This window comes from Paroedura picta, chromosome 12 (genome assembly GCF_049243985.1).
Source record: "Paroedura picta isolate Pp20150507F chromosome 12, Ppicta_v3.0, whole genome shotgun sequence".
Lineage (NCBI taxonomy): Eukaryota > Metazoa > Chordata > Lepidosauria > Squamata > Gekkonidae > Paroedura > Paroedura picta.
The window spans coordinates 33,807,738-33,828,370 of record NC_135380.1 but is presented as its reverse complement, the minus strand read 5'-3'; the positions used below and the strand labels follow the sequence as shown (position 1 = coordinate 33,828,370).

Here is a 20,633-nt window from a genome sequence, read left to right as displayed (position 1 = left end):
TGGTTCACATGGCCTTTCTGCATAGGGAACACGCTAATGTCCTCCAACATTTCCGATAACGAGGAAGCTGTAGTTATATCCCATGCACCTGTGAGAGTACAGATGGCAAAAAGCTAGTGAAAGAAACCATTTGGCCCTAACATTAATCTCTCTAGGTGATGTCAGTGTTTCTTGACTAATTTTTCTGAAACCCAGCAGCAAACTTAGGGTGGGAAGAGTGTGCTCTGTTAAGCAGTTTCAGGTGGGCAGCCACATTAGTCTGTTGTAGCAGAACAAAACTGGAATCCAGAAGTACCTCGGAGGCCAACAAAATTTCTCAGGGTATAAGCTTTCGTGAATCAAAGCTCATCACTGTGTTGGGTTACTCGAATTTTGCTCTGTTAAATAGTTCTTCATCTAAAGCATTATAAGAACAGAGGTTCTTGAGCAATCATCTAGAAATGCTTTTCAGAATTGGACTTTCACACAAACATGAATCTGCAAGGACTAATAGAATTAAACATGTTTCATAAGCTGTATCTTGCACTCACTATCATTGTCATATATGCATTCATTAAAAAATATAGGACTTAAGGGCTTAAGAAATGATAATGTAAACTACAGAGACTAGTTCCTAAAGGAAGGAAAAGTCATTTATTTGCCTTCTGGTGGCTGGTCCAAGAAGGATGTACAGGATCTATTTACTTTTGCAGGACTCTGATTTTGTAAATCCGTAATTGCTTTTCAGTGAGGATACAAATCTGCAAGAAGATAAAAATAACTCACAGCCTAGAGCTAAGGGAAGTCATCTGCGAGGAAGAGAAGGATTAGAAAATCCTGCTGAATTGTAAAAGGCAACATATGAAGGGCATCATTTTCACACTATGATTGTTGAGACACAAGGGGTACAATGGACGCTATTGTCATTAACTCTTGATGGCTACTAGAAAAGAAGTCACTTAAACAAACAAGACCTAAATAAAGGACTTGCAAAAGAATTAGATACCTCTGGCTTAAAGAAAATAATTGGCCTGCTAAGGCATCCAGAACACAGATATTTACTAGTTACCAAGGCTACACCTAAACAGACAGCAAAACTAAATGTCAGACTGATTGTTTATATGGAAAATGATGCTTTCCCTTTGAATCCAAAATGAAGGAAGTTCCATCCAGATTACATCACCGGTGTAGTACACTGACTGGCCCAAGGCTTACAAACATCTCTATGCCTTGTTCTTTCTTTTGGGATGCCTTTTGTTTGTCCTTTTAACTCTTCTGTAGGTTACACTCCCTAGATCTATCATAACGCATTCACACTGCAAACTCCTTCCAGACAGACCGAGCATGACTGGGCCAATTTCCACCTCATTACGGCTATGTAATTCTACTGATTTAAGGGAGCTGCTCTTCTGCATTCACAGTGGGGTAATGGAAGTGAGAATTCTCTTGTCGAGAAGCATTATGGGGCCTCCACAGTGATTTGGTTTCAAGGAGGGTAGCCTGAAGAAATCCAAGAAACAAAGGATCTATTTAGGGCTGAGTGCTGCCTGCTGCTTTGCAGAGAACAGAACCTGCTCACAGCCAAGCCCTTCCCCCTCCTTAGTATACTTTAAAATATGTAATGGCAGGAGACAATGAGGAGGCATTAAAAGGGGCTTGTTTAAAACTGCCCTGTGATCCTCTGCAGATAAATTCAGGGCAACTCACATCTTAAATGTTAGACAGACTTAGCATGTAATTGACCCAGTGGAGGAGGAATTCATAAATGTCATTTTCTAGATAATTAAATATAAATTGCATCTAATAAAGCAACCTTTGAAATGACCAGCATTTTTAATCACTTAAGCGTGTAAACATTAAGTTCACAATCTAGTCTCTCTCTCTCTATATATATAGATATAGATATAGATATAGATATAGATAGATGAGAGAGAGAAAGAGAGAGAGAGAGAGAGACTCACACACACACAGTTACACAATATGAGCTCAGCTATTTTATTTTTTTGTTAGGGAAAAAAACCCTTAACATAGTTGCAAGCTCCTGTGTCAATCTAGTGCACAGATGATTACAATAAGATCAGCACTGGAGATCATACATTCTGCAGGAACAGGTAACATTGTCAAGTTTTCCAAACATTTATGTCTGCATGTGGGAGAGGAAAGAGAAGGTGATTGTAAGCTGCTTTGAGATTCCTGGCAGAGAAAATAAACTCTTCTTAATACCATCAAGTCACTTCTGAGTAGTAACCTGATTTTATGATATCCGAAATGTCCTATTGGTAACGGCCTTGCTCAGGTCTTGCAAAATGAGGGCCATGGCTTACTTGACTGAGTCAGTTCCTCTCAGGTGGGGTCTTCCCCTTTTCCTGCTGCCTTCAACTTTTCCTGGCATTATTGTCTTTTCCTAGCATTATTGTCTTGTCTTCTCATAATGTGACAAAAGTATGATAGATGCGGTATAATAATTTTACTTCTAAGCTTCATGTGATCTAGAACCCACTTACTTGTCTTTCTTCCTGTCAGCTTTCTTCATTGTGCAGCTTTCATACCCGTGCATAGTAAAGCCATCTTGGTGTAGCGGTTAGGAGCGCCAAATTATAATCTGGCGAACTGGGTTTAATTCCGTGCTTCCCCACATGCAACCAGCTGGGTGACCTTGGGTTTGCCACAGTCCTGATAAAGCTGTTTTGACCGAGCAGTAATATCAGGGCTCTCTCAGCGTCACCTACCTCACAGGGTGCCTGTTGTAGGGACAGGAAAGGGAAGGGGATTGTAAACTGCTTTGAGACTCCTTCGGCTAGAGAAAAGCAGCTTATAAAAACCAGCTCTTCTTCTTCAGTTATATCTGGGCTCTCTCGGCCTCACCCACCTCACAGGGTGCCTGTTAGGGGGAGAGGAAAGGAAAGGTGATTGTAAGCCACTTTGAGTCTCCTTTGGGTAGAGAAAAGCAGCATATAATAACCAACTCTTCTTCTTCTAAAGGGGAATACCATGGCATTGAATTATCTATATCTTGGGTACCAGCAATACAAACTTATATTAAGGGTAAAAAGGTGCACAATGCCCTTTTAAAGGCCGCATCGGTGTTTCTTTTGTCAGAATGGCATGAATTGTGAAGCTAATGTGTACATTGGCTTCCTGATGCCTGTCCTGGTTGCAAAATAAACACACTTAAACACATGTAGGAAGTGACAGGGGTTTACCTAACCTGCTGGTAAAATTGTCTGTAGACATGTTGTGCCTACTGGTCTTGTTGTTCCCTTACCGTTACTTCATTTACATCCACACAATGAAAGTATTCAGGCAGCATTGCATCAGATTATTATGCACAAACTGTTGAGAAAATGGAAAGCTGCTGGGAATCTAAAAGTGAAATATTAGCAATGAACTCAATTATTTAATGCTTTTCTGTGTTTAAGGACTATCAGATGCTGGGAACTTATACAATTTCTGCCCTGTATTACATTAACACGTTCAAGTTAGCTCTGGGAAAAATGACTTCAAGTGTATGTTCCAAAACACTCTGTCTGCTGGCTACAGAGCTTATCTTGGACATCTCTTAGTCTAAGTTAACAAGAACACAGATGGATCTTTTCAGCACAGGCAAATGATTAGAAATGTGAACAACTACAATGCTTTAAATGATGACCAGATATATTTCCTTCACCGCCACCACTACAACCCTCAAGCGAAGGTCTGTAACTCTTAGAGCCACCTATAATCTTCTTGGTCCAAATAAATAAATGGTTGATGCAACATATAGAAATTTCTTGTTATGAATTTTAAGAAAAAGACTAATATCAGGGGTGAGAACCCAGATGGAACATGGCAGCTAACGGCCTCCTGCCTGTCACTTGGTCCAGTTCATGGAAACTTGTCTGGTCAGTTCAGGTGAACGGCAGACTGGTGCTTTTCTCAAAACCTTTCAAAATCAGAAACAATGGAGAATAAAAAGGCTTTCATCAAGCTGCTAGTAAACAGCAGGGTTCTTTCCTATGAAAACCAGATTTCCATGAAATGATTTTTAGTGGGAAGTGTGCAGGCTTGTGCTGGAGAGTTATCAGGGTTGGCATGGTGCCCTTAACTGTTCAGCCAGACAAGCATCCCATTGACTACAACCAAGAAGACGCCACCCACCCTAATGGAATACGGACTTGTTAGAACAACACGACCCCTTACCCATCTGTAAAATATGACAGCTTGTCGCAGGGGGCGCATTTTGAACGCTTATATTTCAGCTACTACCTGCATTGCTGAGAATGCAGATTCTGTGCGGTACTCAACATCCTGTATAGCAGGGGTAGTCAACCTGTGGTCCTCCAGATGTCCATGGACTACAATTCCCATGAGCCACTGCCAGCAAACGCTGGCAGGGGCTCATGGCAATTGTAGTCCATGGACATCTGGAGGACCACAGGTTGACTACCCCGGCTGTATAGGATTCCAGAGTTTTGACTCACCTACCATATATGAAAGAGCCTCTTGTGGCGCAGAGTGGTAAGGCAGCCGTCTGAAAGCTTTGCCCATGAGGCTGGGAGTTCGATTCCAGCAGCCGGCTTAAGGTTGACTCAGCCTTCCATCCTTCCGAGGTCGGTAAAATGAGTACCCAGCTTGCTGCTGGGGGGTAAACGGTCATGACTGGGGAAGGCACTGGCAAACCACCCCGTATTGAGTCTGCCATGAAAACGCTAGAGGGCGTCACCCCAAGGGTCAGACATGACTCGGTGCTTGCACAGGGGATACCTTTACCTTTACCATATATGAAAACCACACAGGTTTTAGACATGCAGTCACATCCTATTGATATTTCCTTGGAAGAAAGAAAAGGGAGTTGCTCCCAATTCAGGATGCATAGGCCTGCCTGCCACCTTAGAATTCAGAATTTCTGTCAGTACAACCAGGTTTCAAAACAAACAAGAAGAAGTTGAGCTCCCTGCACATAACTAATGGCAAAATGAAGTGACCCTTCAAAGCTTTTACTTTGCCAGATACAACGCAACAGTACAATTTGTTCATTTGCTCACACTGAGCTGGTACCCGCCACCTCCCTTAGCTGCTTCTTACGGTGATATCCTCCTGCCACATGAAGACCAATTAGCAGTCATGTGAATCTGGGTTTTATTGGCTGCTTTTTAATAGATGTTACTTTCAATGATTTTAAGGGTTTTTTTTCCTTTTTGTGTGGGCCACCTTGAGCAGTCTCTGAAGAGATGGCATAAAGGTAAAAAGGTAAAGGTGCAAGCACCGAGTCATGTCTGACCCTTGGGGTGACGCCCTCTAGCGTTTCATGGCAGATTCAATACGGGGTGGTTTGCCATTCCCTTCCCCAGTCATTACTGTTTACCCTCCAGCAAGCTGGGTACTCATTTCACCGACCTCAGAAGGATGGAAGGCTGAGTCAACCTTGAGCCGGCTGCTGGGATTGAACTCCCAGCCTCATGGGCAGAACTTTCAGACTGCATATCTGCTGCCTTACCACTCTGCGCCACAAGAGGCTCTGAAGAGATGGCATATGTTTAAGTAAATATGTCCCCTTCCAATAACATCCTTGGAGACTAGGCGGACTGCGGGAGGGGGGAGAGGCTGGTATTTTTGAGTTTTTAAATGCATTTTACTGTATTGTTTATCTGTTGTTAGCCGCTGCAAGCCAGCAGGCAGCCTAAATGTATAATGATAATAAAATAAATATTACCCTCAACCCGTATTCTCCCTTTGCGGCTCCCTCCCCCCTTCCATTTCTACAACTATCTTTGAATCAAAACACTTCCAGTTTTTTGCCCAAGTTTAGCATTCCGCTGGAGTGGGATTTTTGGGAGAACCCTCACAACAACCTCGTCCCCCAACGGTACATGTGCTGGCTTTTCTCCTGCCTTGCTGCAGTCTTCCTTGAACCTGGTTTGGTACTATCTTTGCAGAAAAACTGCAGTCAAAACATGACATATGGTTAGGAAGTACGGTGGCTGGCCAGCGTGAGGCTGCCAACTAAGAGACTTACCAGCTATGTGGGGGCCGATGCCAGCAATGTCGTGATTTCCATTGCATTTACAATGGCAGTGAAAGCCTTATGGAGAATTAGTGCTGTGCTGCAGTAGCCTGCTGACCCTTAGATGATTAAATTGCTTGTGACTCACAGTGGTCAGTGCCAAGCAAATGAGACTTGCGACAGAGTGTGTGTGTGTGTTCTATGCTCATGTGTGTATGAGAGAAACACTGTTATTTCAACCCAAGGCCAATGGTGGCTTTCAAGCCATTATCGGTCTCTTTTTTAGCTCCATGCATGGTCCCTGTCTGGTGCAGAATGATCAGTAATCAGTATGAGTAAGAATCCATAAAAGACTGTCCTTCAGTTTTTATACTAGGGTGCCCTCTAGAGCAGGGGTTCTCAACTTGGGGGTCGGGACCCCTTTGGGGGTTGAACGACCCTTTTACAGGGGTCGCAGCAGGGCAAGCAGCTTGGCCGGGGAGGGGTGCCATCCACACAACAGCCTTGCGGGGTAGATCGAGATAGAGCGTTCGTCTGTGTGGAGCAGTGGAAAAGAGTGAGATTGGCATGGTGGGACAAGAGGCAGAACTGAACTGAGAAACCCCGGGGGAAAAAATTATATACAATCGTGAACAATGGATCTTCATGCCATTGGTCAGTTTCGGTTTAATTTCTCTGAAAGAAAACTTGCATAATTTTATGGTTGGGGGTAATGATATGAGGAACTGTAATAAAGGGTCGTGGCATTAGGAAGGCTGAGGACCACTGCTGTAGAGAAATGCAGTGGTCAATGTGGAAGGGGGTGGGGAATCATATTGTACTTCCTTAGCATTGAACGCAATGATGATGATGATGATGATGATGATGATGATGATGATGATGATGTTATCCGTTCAGTCGTGTCTGATCCTCGGCGATTCTATAGGAAAGTCTTCGCCATGCGTCCCTATCCCTAACTGCTTCTTTTAGTTGGTTCATTAAAAGAACGCAATGGTAACTGGTAGAGGGAGACTCTTTTTCTGAATCATCATCTCCACTGAATACACACTAACACCCATCCTTCAGGACTGACCCTCGGCAGAATTTCACAGGGCTACAAAAGCCAACATCCCTGTTGAAAAAGGGACTTGCTGACCTTAAGGTAAAGGTAAAGGTATCCCCTGTGCAAGCACTGAGTCATGTCTGATCCTTGGGGTGACGCCCTCTAGTGTTTTCATGGCAGACTCAATACGGGGTGGTTTGCCACTGCCTTCCCCAGTCATTACCGTCTTACCCCCCAGCAAGTTGGGTAATTTTACCGACCTCGGAAGGATGGAACTCCCAGCCTCATGGGCAGAGCTTTCAGACTGCACGTCTGCTGCCTTACCACTCTGCGCCACAAGAGGCTCTTGCTGACCTTACCATGAGGCAATAAAGAAATTTTGGCGATGATCGGGGAGCAAATGTTTTCCTTTCTCTTTTCATTTTCAACAGCAAGTGGATCGTTGTACTCAAAGTTGGAGATAAACCCCATGACACAGAAGATTTTTTAGCAACCTCCATAGATAAAGCATGACAGAAATTAAAGGCTTTTGCTACTGGAACAGCAATATTCTGGTCCTTTCTGTTTAATTAGTCTCAATATCACACTCTGCAAGCAAGTCTGCTAAAAGAGCTTGTTACAGGAATGCATTTAATTTTCATGCATGCCTAGTCCTGGATTTAATTTAACAACATTTTTGTAGTCCTAGAAGTGCTGGTCATTTAATGGGTATTAAACAAAGTAGCTGGTGGCATTCATTGTCTAATTGGCAGCGGATTAGAGCTATCCAGCTGGGCAAGGAACAAAGGGTGGTTAAGTGGTCTGTCAAAGCTACATGCTGGAGCCAGATTTCAGATGGAAATACTGTTGGCAGAACGGTGCTTCAAGGGCATTTTCAAAGGTCTGCAGGCTAGCCTCCCCTGAAGGTGGCTATTGTGTAAAAGAACAACAACGGTAGGGAAGAGAACCTCAGCAGCTGATAGGAAAACGTTTATCATAACAATCAAATGCTACAATCAGTTGAGGTATCACCCCACCTTCAGGAGGAACTCATTTATTTGACTCGGTCACGAGATACTCTACAAATCAAAACTTAATTCTGTCCAAGTGAAGTCTGTCTGCACTTGAAAGTTTTCACAAGTCAGAATCCACTTCATTAGAAGTGTGACTTCATGCTTCTGATCAGGTCACCTCTGACTCACAGAAGTTTATTCTGGAATATAGTTTGCTAAGTCTTTTAGGTGCGCCTGGATTTCTATTTATTTTTTTCTACAGCAGACTCACACAGCTGTGCCTCTGGATTTATTCTGTTGAGGAGGCATGCCTAATGAATCTGGATGCAACCATGTAAATGCATCTGCTTTGATATCTAGCTCAAATGTTTTCCCCACACCAGCCTATTTAAACTTTGAGCTTATCTTTAAGCTTTTCCATCACCTACTTGACAGTTATATAGAAAAATTCAAAACACAGACCAACCATTCGTTACAGTATAAAATATACCTCTGAGGACTTCAGCCATTATCTTTCCCAATGTACATGTCAGACTACCATAAATAGTATAACAGTAATTCTCTCCTTCATTTTTAAGAGGAACAGAACTGTTCCTTAATGTAACTTAAAATTCATTATGGCTTAGAAGTGCAAATTACTTTGGCTGGAGGAAGAAAAAAGGTTTACTAACATGTCTGCAATGAGCCTCTTGTGGCGCATTGAGTCTGCCATGAAAACACTAGAGGGCGTCACCCCAAGGATCAGACATGACTCGGTGCTTGCACAGGGGATACCTTTACCTTAAGGTCAGTAAGGCAGCAGACATGCAGTCTGAAAGCTCTGCCCATGAGGCTGAGAGTTCAATCCCAGCAGCCGGCTCAAGGTTGACTCAGCCTTCCATCCTTCCAAGGTTGTTAAAATGAGTACCCAGCTTGCTGGGGGGTAAACAGTAATGACTGGGAAGGCACTGGCAAACCACCCCGTATTGAGACTGCCATGAAAACGCTAGAGGGCGTTACTGCAAGGGTCAGACATGACCCGGTGCTTGCACAGGGGATATCTTTACCTTTACTTAACATGTCTGCTAAATTGCTACACCTAAAGTACAGATACCAGAAAGCCTGGTGGGACAGGAACATCAGAACTGGTTCCAGAGGGGGCAAAAGAAAAAGAAAAACTGGCTCCAGTGAGGAATGATGTCTAAAAGAATATTTTAAATTTACAGGACACACAAAAAGGAAGCCGGTTGCAGGAGGAGGCGCTCAGGAGTGGGACAGCCGCCCTGAGTGGGTATTAAACACTGAGTGGCACTTAAGACATGAGACAAGCTCCTCCTCCAAGGCCTTACCAGGAATATATAGTGGAACAGATATTTGGTTTCAGTATAAAAACATCACATACCTTCTGTTCTTTCTTCCATTTAATAGCCTTTTAGCCAACTCTGCATTATACTAGTTCTCTAGTTCACAAACATTTATACCGCATATCCATAACACACTTTGTGGTTTTTGTTGCATGCCACACATAATTTACCACTGTATTGTTCTGATGTAATTATGGCAGCCTAAAAAGCAATCCATGATTGTAAAGAAGCAAAGAGAACCAGGATAGGCATATGGCATTTACTAAAATCAATGATGCGTAAAATATCGAGCAAATGAATCATGTTCTTGAAAAGTAATCTGTTTAGGTAGTTCCCATTTTGTTCAGGGACTTGCAGTACCATCCTACACAGGTCTAATCAGAATCTTACTCGGGTCTTTTCACTGTGCTTAATCTCTGGGAAAGTATGCTTAAGATTGCACTGAAGATAATACAAGATATTGTCAAGCGAGCTCCTTCTTCAACTCAAGCAGAGGCAACTCAATAACTCCTGTCAACATGGCAAGAGAAAAAGCATTCACAGCAATGATAGCGCAGAAAGTAATAGCTACTATATCAGTTTGCATGCCTTGATTTGTTTAGTCTGGTTAGAGACATATTTATACTACCTCTCGAGTTCCAAAATGAACTTCTGAATTGGAAATTCTGGGCTTACAACATCCCTCTTTTCCATGCATATATTAGAAATTGGATACAGCAGAGTTAGCTGGGACACTTCAGCCAACTGACACTTATAGGGTGTAAAGATTGCTTACACATAGATTATGCAAAGAAGCTCATGAGCAAATACTGAACGTGAAATTGGGAATAATGCAACACCCCCATATCCCATGTAAATTTAAATCATGGGGAGCTTGATAAGCAGACCCATCAAATAGATAAAAATTATCAAAGGTGTGAGGCACCCAAACTCTAGGTATATCTTTGTGCAATCCCATGGTAAACTCTAAGTTTGGAAGAAGAAGCTTCAATACCTAACTGGGACGGTTATCTTCCTGTTGAAAATGCAGCTGGTGCCTGCATGGTGTAGTGGTTAGGAGTGTGGACTTCTAATCTGGCGAGCCGGGTTTGATTCCCCACTCCTCTTCCACATGCAGCCATCTGGGTGACCATGGCATACAAATCAGGGTAATCTTTGAGAAGATCCCTGAGGCCCTAGTTATGAATGAGATAGCTGCAGAGGCCCTGATGGAAGGACTGTGGCCTCATGGGCACTGTGAAGTGCCACATCACATCTGTGGCTGTGGGAGTTCTTAAGGGATTCCTTCCCCATCCTTCAGTAGTATCATCCCTGATGCCAAGCTTGTGATGAGGGATTTTCAGAAAAGCTGCCACTTTGAGAGAAAGAAATACATATTTTTGTGCCCCATTTCGAAGTGCTGGCTAATGGGCACAACCCACTCCTTCAGTTCCAAAGTAAAAAAAAAAGACAGGAAGGATAACACAGAACCTAGATCCCTGGGGTTGGGCAGGAATTTTGGGGGCCATTCTTCCACCTCCTATGTTTCTGTGGGCAATTCAACCTTAGGGGCCCAGAATCTCCAGAATCTCCAGGGCTTTTTATGAAGGGGGGGAGGTCATTCTGTGAAAACAAATGATAAGAGTGCTCCCCACAAGGTGGAACGGCTTCTTCCAAGAGCTTCCCTTCCTCCTTTTCTGAATATGAACTCCCCAGAAGAGTCCACTCTCTCAGACATACAACAAGAGGTCCCATTCTGATGTTACTGCTGGGCCCCTGTGGGACTCCTCCATGGTCGAGGAGGAGCCATGGGCTTCTGTGATTCAGCCTTTCCTTCCAACATGCCTGGCACCGGAGGAGGCTCACAAGGGTTGGGTGGGCAAAGAAAAGGTGATGGTTCCACTTTGCCTCTTTCTGCTGGTCTGAGGATCTCCCTGCTCCTTCTTATCCATTCCCACAGCTACAAATTGCTTCAGGCATACAAAAAAATTAGTAGGAACCTGGGAAACCTTGGGGTCTGCCATTCACTCTGGTGGGTTGTTGGGAATCACCGCTTCCCTGCCTCTCTTCCTTCCAGAGGCTGAGGAACAAGACAAACTGGTAGGCCAAAGGGATGAGGGTCACTCATGCTACTTCTTGAGGGATACTTGCAGCCTAGCTCCAAATCTCATCTTCCTCCCTGGACACTACTCCCCAGGATTCAGCTGACACAGAGTGGCTTGCCATGGGGATGGACAGGACCCTCCTGCCCCCCACTCAGAGGAAGACTGAACTTAGGTCTCTCTTGGAAGAAGCAGCTTTGCCAGCACCTTTGGCTGAACCCCCCCTCCCAGTTCTTAGGGATGCAGGTAACTAGGAAGATGGCAGCCACAAGGAAAAGGAAAAAAGGTTGCCCAGGGGCCCTGGTACACTGCAATCTCAGAGCTTTCAAAATTCACCATAATTCAAAGGATGATGAGAGAGGAGCACACAGTCATTGACAGGATGTTCTCCCTCAAGCCAGGACAGCCTGCACAACCCTGTGGCTAGAAATGTAAGCACAATATTTGCAAGACATCCACACAGATATGCTGTGGCTGCTTCCCTCCCTCTGTTTGAGACCAATATGAGAGTTTCCTACCCACGGGACCAAACCAGCCAGCAACCCTTGGCCTTGGGCAATGGCTTTTGATATCAACATGTGCAGACCCAACAAGGGCTTGTTTACTAGTTTCTGATGTAGCCAGAGATTGGAAAATCCATTTCCACTACGCAGACTTTCAGAATGCTTTCTTTGCCAACAACATTCTGCAAATGTGGGCTGAAACCAGAAGTAAGAACAGCTGTTCACTGCATAGTAAATGGCCTCGTGGTTCACTGCATAGTAAGTGGATAGGAAGAAACCTGTCCATGAGTATAGGAATCATAGTTTTCCTGCAGATAAACCGAGCAAACCTTTTCATGATCCAAGGAAGCAATCGGATTAAAGCAACTGAAAGGCAACCTCTGATGTCTTTATCCTAGCTAAACACAAAAAAGTTTGATCTGAATGGTTATCAAGTTGCACTACTATTTCTGCCATGTTGATATAGATTTCCCCCAGTATCTTACATAACCTGCATCAGACCTCCACAATAACCGAACTTAGTTTTAAAAGTTATTTGTTCGCCAAACTGTAGTTAGTTTGGAAGCCAATCGAAATTCTGTCCTGTTCTGAAATCCCAGTTTGTGCCTGGTCTCCATTTCTATCTCCAAGAAGACCTGCCACACAGTAGTTCCAAGAGTCCTTGAGCTGCCAGTCTCTTGGAAATGTTTTACCAGCTCAGATTGCTTGCCATTGGTTGACTGCAGATGCAAAGAAGCAGCATAAAGAGAAAGGGCAGATAATAAAATGAATTACAAATCATCATAAAATATAAATAAGCACATGGCAAGCCAAGCCTTTTGGGCCATCTGATGTGCTACCGAATGAACCAGAATTACTCTGGCTTTCACAGGTCGGAAACAAACTTAAAAGAATCCTGTCTTATGGCTCTGCAACTAAATTAAGTTAGTGGGGTAGCCAGCATTTGGTTGTCGTGACAGCTCACAATTGAATCAAACTGATTTATAAACTGTAGCTTAATATGATGTCTGAGCATGGACACTGAAGTGAATTCTGGGCCGTGTGCTGTGATTTAATGTAAATTTGGGTGTCAATGTTTTCATGAAATGACAGCATGCCATGTATTATGCAGCTGTAAAGTTGTCAGTAGTGCCAATGACATCACTAGAATGACATCATTCCACAACGCAAGAGCAACAGAGACACATGTACGGACAGTATTTGATTTTGCCCATTCACAGGTTGGCAAAAGCCTTTGCTGACATGAGTGAAGCTGTCGTGGGAAAGGGGAGGTTCTACAAATAACAAAGGTCAAGGTTAAGAAGGGCTTTTTGTTTGAGACAGCTCAGAGCACCCTTATAGCATACCACTTCAGAGCTCCTGAGGATCCCCTTCAGAACTCCTGCAGACTTCACAGCTGGGAATCCCAGCCTTAAACTGAGCCTAGTACCAAACAGGAAGCCAATGGAGCATCTGTAGAATGGGTCAAATATACATGCTCCATCTAGCTCCCACTAGTAGCCGAGCAGTGGCATTCTGGACCAGCTGAAGTTTCCATGTTGATTTTGAGGGGAAACCAATGTTCAGTGCCTTAGAGCAGTCTAGTCTCAGTGTTCGTGTGATGTATATCCCAGTGGACAGGTCAAGGTATGGGATCATCTTACAGGCTAGGTTGAGTTTGCAGAAAGTCTTTTTTAATAGTTGCATTAACTTGCTTCTCTAGTAATAAAGCTGGATCCAGTATGACCTCAAGGTCAATCCTGTCAGCAATGGTGAGTTGGAACTCTGTCAAAACTGGGGAGAACACCTTTCAGACCTGCCTTACCCTCTGTTTTAGGGTTTAGTTTGTTCAATATTAGTCAGTTAACCACCATAGCCAGGCAGCTCGTCAAGGCATCTACCGCATTATCAGGGAACTTGAATAAGGATGTATATTGTCAGCATATTGATGACAACCAATCCCAAAACTATAAATTATTTATCCTAGGGGCAGATTAAAACTGTAAAATTATTTTTTTAAACCATGGGGGATAGAATTGTGCCCTGTGGAACCACCCAGAATAGGTCTCACATTGATGACAACTGGCTTCCAACAGCAACCCTTTGAGTCTGATCTATGAAGAATGGATTTGAACCAGTTCAAGGCACATCCCGATATCTACTTCTGTTTTCTTTATGAGGTGCCATGAGCTACTGTATCAAAGGTTGCAAATAAATCCAAAAAGAGCAACAGAGAGCCATGGCCTTTGTCTACACTCAGATGGACTCCCCTTGAAAACTCAGGTTGGCAGCTGGTGAAATCTGATGCTTCTCTTGGATTGTGAGGTTGCAGCTGTGCCAAGAACCATCTTTCATTGGCTTCTGTTCCGTTCAGCAGGTACAGCCCACCCCAGACAAGAGGGACCTCGCTATGGTTACCAGTGCTTCAGTGACACCCAGACTGGACTACTGTAACATGATGTATGCAGAGGTGTCTTTGAAAAGTGTTCAGAAACTGCATTTAAGTCATACTGCAGCTGGTTGGGGCAAGCTGTGAGGGAGCACGTAGATCCCACTTTGTTTTATCTGCTTCGACTGTCAGTTAGTTGATGAGCTCAAGGCTCAATCCAAATTGCTGTTGGCCTTAACAGTGAGGAGTCACAATATCTCAAGAATACTGTCCTTCCTATAGTTCTGATTGGGAGCTGACATCGTCTTCAAAAGGTAAGAAGTACAGTAGGCGGTTACAAGACTGTGGTCTTCTCAGCAGCAGTGGTGAGACTCCAGAATGCTTCAGAAGGGAAGGCTCTGTGCCCTTTCAGCATTTTGCTACATGCTGAAGATGATCCTCATTGAGATGCTCTTTAACTTGCAGGCAATGGTGATATTTTATCACTTTTTTAAAAAGGCAGTCATCCTTGTAGACATATTGCTGGTTTTATATGGAATATACAGTGAATTTTATGATACCTGTGTACTTATAATGAAGGAATACATTGTAGCTTGCCCTGCAGATCCCTATGAGAAACTGAAATCTGTTTCATACATCAATAAGCAAATATAGCGAACATCCAAACCAAAAAAATTCTTTAAACAATCCCAAGACTGCTGGCTGGTGAATATCCAAATCAGGCAGCTGTGAATGCAGACAATCACTGAGTGGTCATTGCTAACATTCACTGATCTATTTCTATATTTTCAAATATTCATCAGATGCATGAGGGACAGTCAACATTAACTAGTGTGCTGCAGCAACTGTTGGAAATATGCTTCACATTTACAGTCATAGACAAATTTTTGTGAATGTCTCAAAACCGATAGTTATACTAATGAATGTTGATTTGCACATATCCAAAAAGTGAAGAAATAGAGAACTCTTTGGCATTCACAAGATGAACCAAGGATTGTCCATATCTGCATATGAGTGTCAACATTCACTGTGACAAAGAAAGATTGAGTTTCATCCTGGGGATTCTGAAACTAAACAAGAATGTCTTGCTCAATAGCCATTGCCCTAGGTCAGGGGTAGTCAAACTGCGGCCCTCTAGATGTCCATGGACTACAATTCCCAGAAGCCCCTGCCAGCAAATGCTGGTAGGGGCTTCTGGGAATTGTAGTCCATGGACATCTGGAGGGCCGCAGTTTGACTACCCCTGCTCTAGGTTTTAAATAAAACCAGTAAAATCAGGCTTGTTGATGTGTACAGACTTGGTCATTCCAGTAACTCCCCATGGACTGTGTGGAATCTGACCCTTAAGGAAGAACGAAAAATAATTTCTTGACCTCTGAGAAGTACTGCCAAAAGCAAAACAAACAGGTCTAGGTATGGGTCATGGCTGCCTGAAGACATCAGGGTGCCTTTGCAGACAAGAATCACCAAGGTGGTCCTGGTATAGAAAATGCAGAGCAAAATTGGAGAAGCAAGTAACGCTATGTTGCAGAGTTTGAACACTTAAATGCTTGTTTCGTTTCTTTACCTGCAAGATCTTCCTTTGAAGAGACCAGTCGTGGAGAGCTGTTTCCTGGTTCAATTCGTAAGGACAACCTGGAAAACAGAAGTTGTGACATATCAGGAGCGAAACAGCCTCAATGAAAGTGGAGGGATCAGTTTTTTGTTAAGCATAGAATGCTATCATCTGAAAGCAGGAAGTCTAACTTAGCCGAGAGGTTTTCTTTCCTTCTTCCAACAGAAGAGATGCACACTAGCAGTATTAAACTCTTCTCATGTGAAGCTCAGCAGATTTTTGCAAGAGTATACAGACCACTATTGGTGAGATGTTTAATAGAATTTAAAAGCTATTACCTTCTATCTTAGGCATGAATGGAAAACAACCCTTCTTGTGGGTATGTTAGTTGCCTGAAGTGTTATGATCAGCAACTTGTGCCCCAGTCTCAAATTTGGTCCCTTGAAGGATAATGCTTGATCCTAATTTGCCAAGACAGAGGCAGAAGGGGTGTGTCTTAGAAGAAGCCCTTGGCACACCATTCTCCACTTATTTCTCAAGGAGAATCTCCGGGAAACCTAGTTGCCCATAAGGGAATGTAGCAACCCAACATGGGTGGTAGGAATATGCTATTTGAATGGCTCTACCCACAGAACAGCATAGTAGTGGGAGAGAGAGAAAGCTGCCTCTCATGTTTTCCCTTCTTTTGTTCTCCCCTATCACCCTCCAAGTTCTTCAAAACAGGGCCAAATTTTGTAGCTAGTATTATTTACTTTCCAATTTTATATCCTGCTTTTCTGGATCAATTAATCTCTAAGATGTCTCACTATGGAATAAAACAATACAAGAAACATGGCCAGAATGTGGCTCCTGGCTAATCTTTGCAAGTTCAGAGAAACAGCCCCACCCCTGTTGAAGTGTGCAAGTTAAGCAACCACCATTGAGTGGGCAGCCAGGGAGATGGAATGTGGATCGTATCTTGATGGTTCTATGGTGGCTCTATGGACACACTATGTTAAAACTGTTCCCCATCTCTGGGTTGCTGCTACCCACTTTGATACCTTGCGATCAAGTAGGCTATTAATCAAAATGATTGGTTTAAAAATGAGCTCTGGAACAAGCTGGTTACATATGGGTATATAAAGAAATGGGATGTTGTTTGGGGTGTGACATGCATGTGTGGTTTACTGAACAAAGAAAGGAGCTGAGATGTACAGTCAGAGTGTCTCTGGTATGTGCATTCCTCACACAACGCCCTACCCTATTGGATTAAAATGCCTGGTTTATGGTCCTCCAGAAGTGGGCTGCAAATTGGCACTCTCTGCTCACAATTATTTTAACCATGGTGAAGCCAGTGGGGCCCTATGCATGCAAGAGAAGATGGGAAGGGAAATATGAAAGCATTGTAACAAACAGGTTCCAGAGCTGAAGCAGGGAGTGCTACAATATCAAAATATCCACACAGCCGTCCAAAATGAACTATGAATACTACCACTGTGGTGAAAGCTATGAAAAGGATTTTCCCCCACTATGGGAGGGAAGTAAGTCTCTCCAATAGCAGGAAGCCCAGTCATATCCACAGGCCCGCCTGTACATTCCTTGACTAATTCTACTCCTCAGTTAAATTACTTTTGATGTATAATTAACAAATCCCACAAAGCAGTAGAATGCGGCTGGCGGTGTCGATCCCAAACCTCCACACTCACCTTCTGTTCTGCAACAGAATGCACCTTTTCTATTAAGTACAAAGAGGTTCCACTGAGGCAACTTGCTCCCTCTCCACAGGAGTCTCAAGACAAAATCTTTTTATATACACATACAAAAAATCTGAAAATGCTGTTTTGCATCCTTAGCACAGTTCAAAAACACTGCAAGGAGCTGTGAGAAATTTGGATTTTGTTCTAATTCCCAATGTGGTTTGTCATTAAGAAGGGTCTTTATTATTTATTTGTTCGATTTTCAGAGAGAGAAACAAAGGTAGTTTTTCCTTATCATATAGGGAGACTCATGATAAACTTTTTTTGTACTTGGGGGAAGCTGGGAGAGGCTGCGGGATGAAATGAACAACACTGGTAGCCTCCCTGCCTGAAACTGACCATGGCTGCCTTTCCCTTTATGAAACTGATGAACAGTGTTCTGTTGAATGTTTAGTCTTGAGGTGGTGTATATGTCATGCTTGTGCTACTTTAAAAATAACATGGACAATATGGGGGGGAAAGGGGGAGGAAATTGATAACAAAGGATGCTTACCTGAATTGGCACACTTAAACCAAAGGTGCAAGCAGGCACCATTTTCCCCAAGCTGTCTTTTATTTATTTAGATTTCTTTTAATTTGCATTGTTCAAACAAACAAATATGCAGTCCCAGTCAAAATATTTCTCCCTTTTGCCCATTCTGCCTTGAAATGACTGTCTGTGACCGACAGAATCCAAACACTGCTCACTTGAATACTATGACAGGTGACTTCCATGAATTACTAACTCATCCTCAGTATCCCATTGCTTGGAGGCACGCAAAACTCATTTATCAAGGTATGAGAACTCACATATAGTAATAACAATAAGAACATCAACCCTTAAGAGGTTTCCTAGCTATCCTTTTTGAGACATGAATACTGAACATTCCCTCCCCTCTTTGTGTCTTGGCATTTGAATAACTTGTATTACAGCTCTTTGAAAAGTTTGGATCTCTTGCTTGAACCCCAAATCATTCTTAAAATTGTCTCCTAAATGTATACAGTCTGCTTAACCTCACATCATAGTTCATACCCTGCAGCCCGGTTTCATCAGAGTTGCATTCATCTCAAAATAAAACCTAGAGCAATTATCCAAACTCTGACGACATAAGAGCTTATATTAATCTTATAATTACATCGTATTTTCTAAGGCAATTCAGTTGGCTATCTATTAGCTATCCCTGATCCTTGGTAATTCTGCATAACTCCTTTGGGACATGAATGCTGTCAAGTATAGTTCAGGGAGGCCCTCTGCAATTGGTTCTGCTTTTAAAAAAGCAAGGAAGGTCTGCAGAGAAAAGAGTCAGTGTTTGATTTGGCATTGCTTTTTCTTGAACTTTCACAGCTGAGGAAGTAGAATCCAGTTCCCAGCCTGCTGCCCTTGTGAGGAAGCATGGCACGCTACCCTCTGGCACACGATTAGTCTGTCTATCATTTGCGCTTAGCTCAACACACAAAATTTGCTAAGCATTTGGCTGAGACAGATTCATAATCATTCCTAGCAAGAAGCCAAAAAATAACGTCGCAGACATAATCCAGGTACATAATTCAAGATTGTGTTTACTGATTTAGTTTCTCTCTAACCCCCTTTATTTTTATTTAGGAGTTTTCAAAAACCATGGTGGAGATCTCACCAATGACTACTGGCATTTTATAAAGCAAGTACAGGACTAATAGCTCTATCCGGTTACCAGGTAAATTCTGGTCTAAGCCAAAAATAATGCTCAACACCAAACTCTATTACTACTTGCAAAAAGATCTTGCCTTTCTCAGAATGCGTTCAATTTCTGAAGGATATTCACTTAGGCAAAGGCTATGGTCATTCTTCTTAATGGACAATATGATTGCATCTCCCTCAATAGCCACAATATACGCTGCCCTTAATACCTTGCATTTGTCTTGGCATACTCCCAATAGGACTGGGTTTTAATTCTGATTATGTATTGCTTAATACAGGGGTAAGTCAACCTGTGGTCCTCCAGATGTTCATGGACTACAGTTCCCATGAGCCCCTGCCAGCAAACGCTGGCAGGGGCTCATGGGAACTGTAGTCCATGAACATCTGGAGGACCACAGGTTGACTATCCCCGGCTTAATAGATGGTGGAGGGATTTTAATCTATGTCAGTGATTGTGAGCAGGGAACCAGGGAGTGGCAGCAACACGGAGGACAAGTGTGTTCTTGTGTTTAACGTAAATCCTCCATTTATTGTGTCCTCTCTCCCAAACATAATTGCAACTTGTGTCAAAGATTGTATAGGAGAAGATATTTAGTTCTCTATTTAAGAGAGCATCTGGATATATTTGGTCAACATCTGGAATTAGAGCACACACTGCAATGACAATGTTCTGCTGAAATATTAAAGGAAATTTTTTCAACCCGTCGTTTTAAAAAAATGAATTATGAGTTACTGGAATATAAAAAGGCTCCTGGCAAACTTGAGGCTGTTTGGTTCAGAAGAAAACCCAAATCAGTCACGAGCAGGATGTCAGCTTATGTTTGTGGCTGGCGGTAATAACTTCTGATTTTCTAGGCGGCTTGCTCGTGTGCTAAAGGTTGTAAAGCAGACCCACGTGAACAAACACGGACTGATTGGGAAAAGGAAAGGAAGGGGTACAAGAAACAGGAGCATGAACTTTGTTTCCTGTCCTGGTATCATGATATAGTCTAGAGTGCATAAACAACATGTTTATTGGTGGGAAGATGGAAACCTTTAACTTGTGGGGCCATCTACGCATTCAACTTTGGACCTAGGCCTAGTACATGAAGGTTGATCCCAGCCTTCTTCCACCTGGAGAATATTTTCGGTTGTGGACAACAGACGCTCTGTCCGGCATGGTAAGCCATCATGGGTGGCTTCTCGCTACATTCTTGCTCTGTCTTCCCCTTTGATCAGCCTGGTTCTCTGAAGCAGATAAGTTATAGTTCAAACCCCGGAACTACTGTGACACAAAAGACCAAGCCATCCACAAAATCGCAGTCTTTCACCTTTATGCTTATTCTGAAATAAGATTCTATAACTCCAGAAAGCAAAGACAGCCACAGAGAATAGTACATTGATGAGAAGCCGGC

The 20,633-nt window shown here is 43.0% G+C and overlaps 1 protein-coding gene across 6 annotated transcripts in view; it reads right to left on the bottom strand.

The window, feature by feature from the left end:
- The window catches only part of RALGPS1 (Ral GEF with PH domain and SH3 binding motif 1), a 240,587-nt gene that overhangs the window by 29,747 nt on the left and 190,207 nt on the right, over nt 1-20,633 (bottom strand). For all 6 annotated transcript variants that reach the window (XM_077307095.1, XM_077307096.1, XM_077307097.1 and 3 more), the window contains exon 12: nt 15,859-15,926. In XM_077307095.1, coding sequence (XP_077163210.1) covers nt 15,859-15,926 — 68 coding nt within the window. The remainder of the gene's footprint in view (nt 1-15,858; nt 15,927-20,633) is intronic.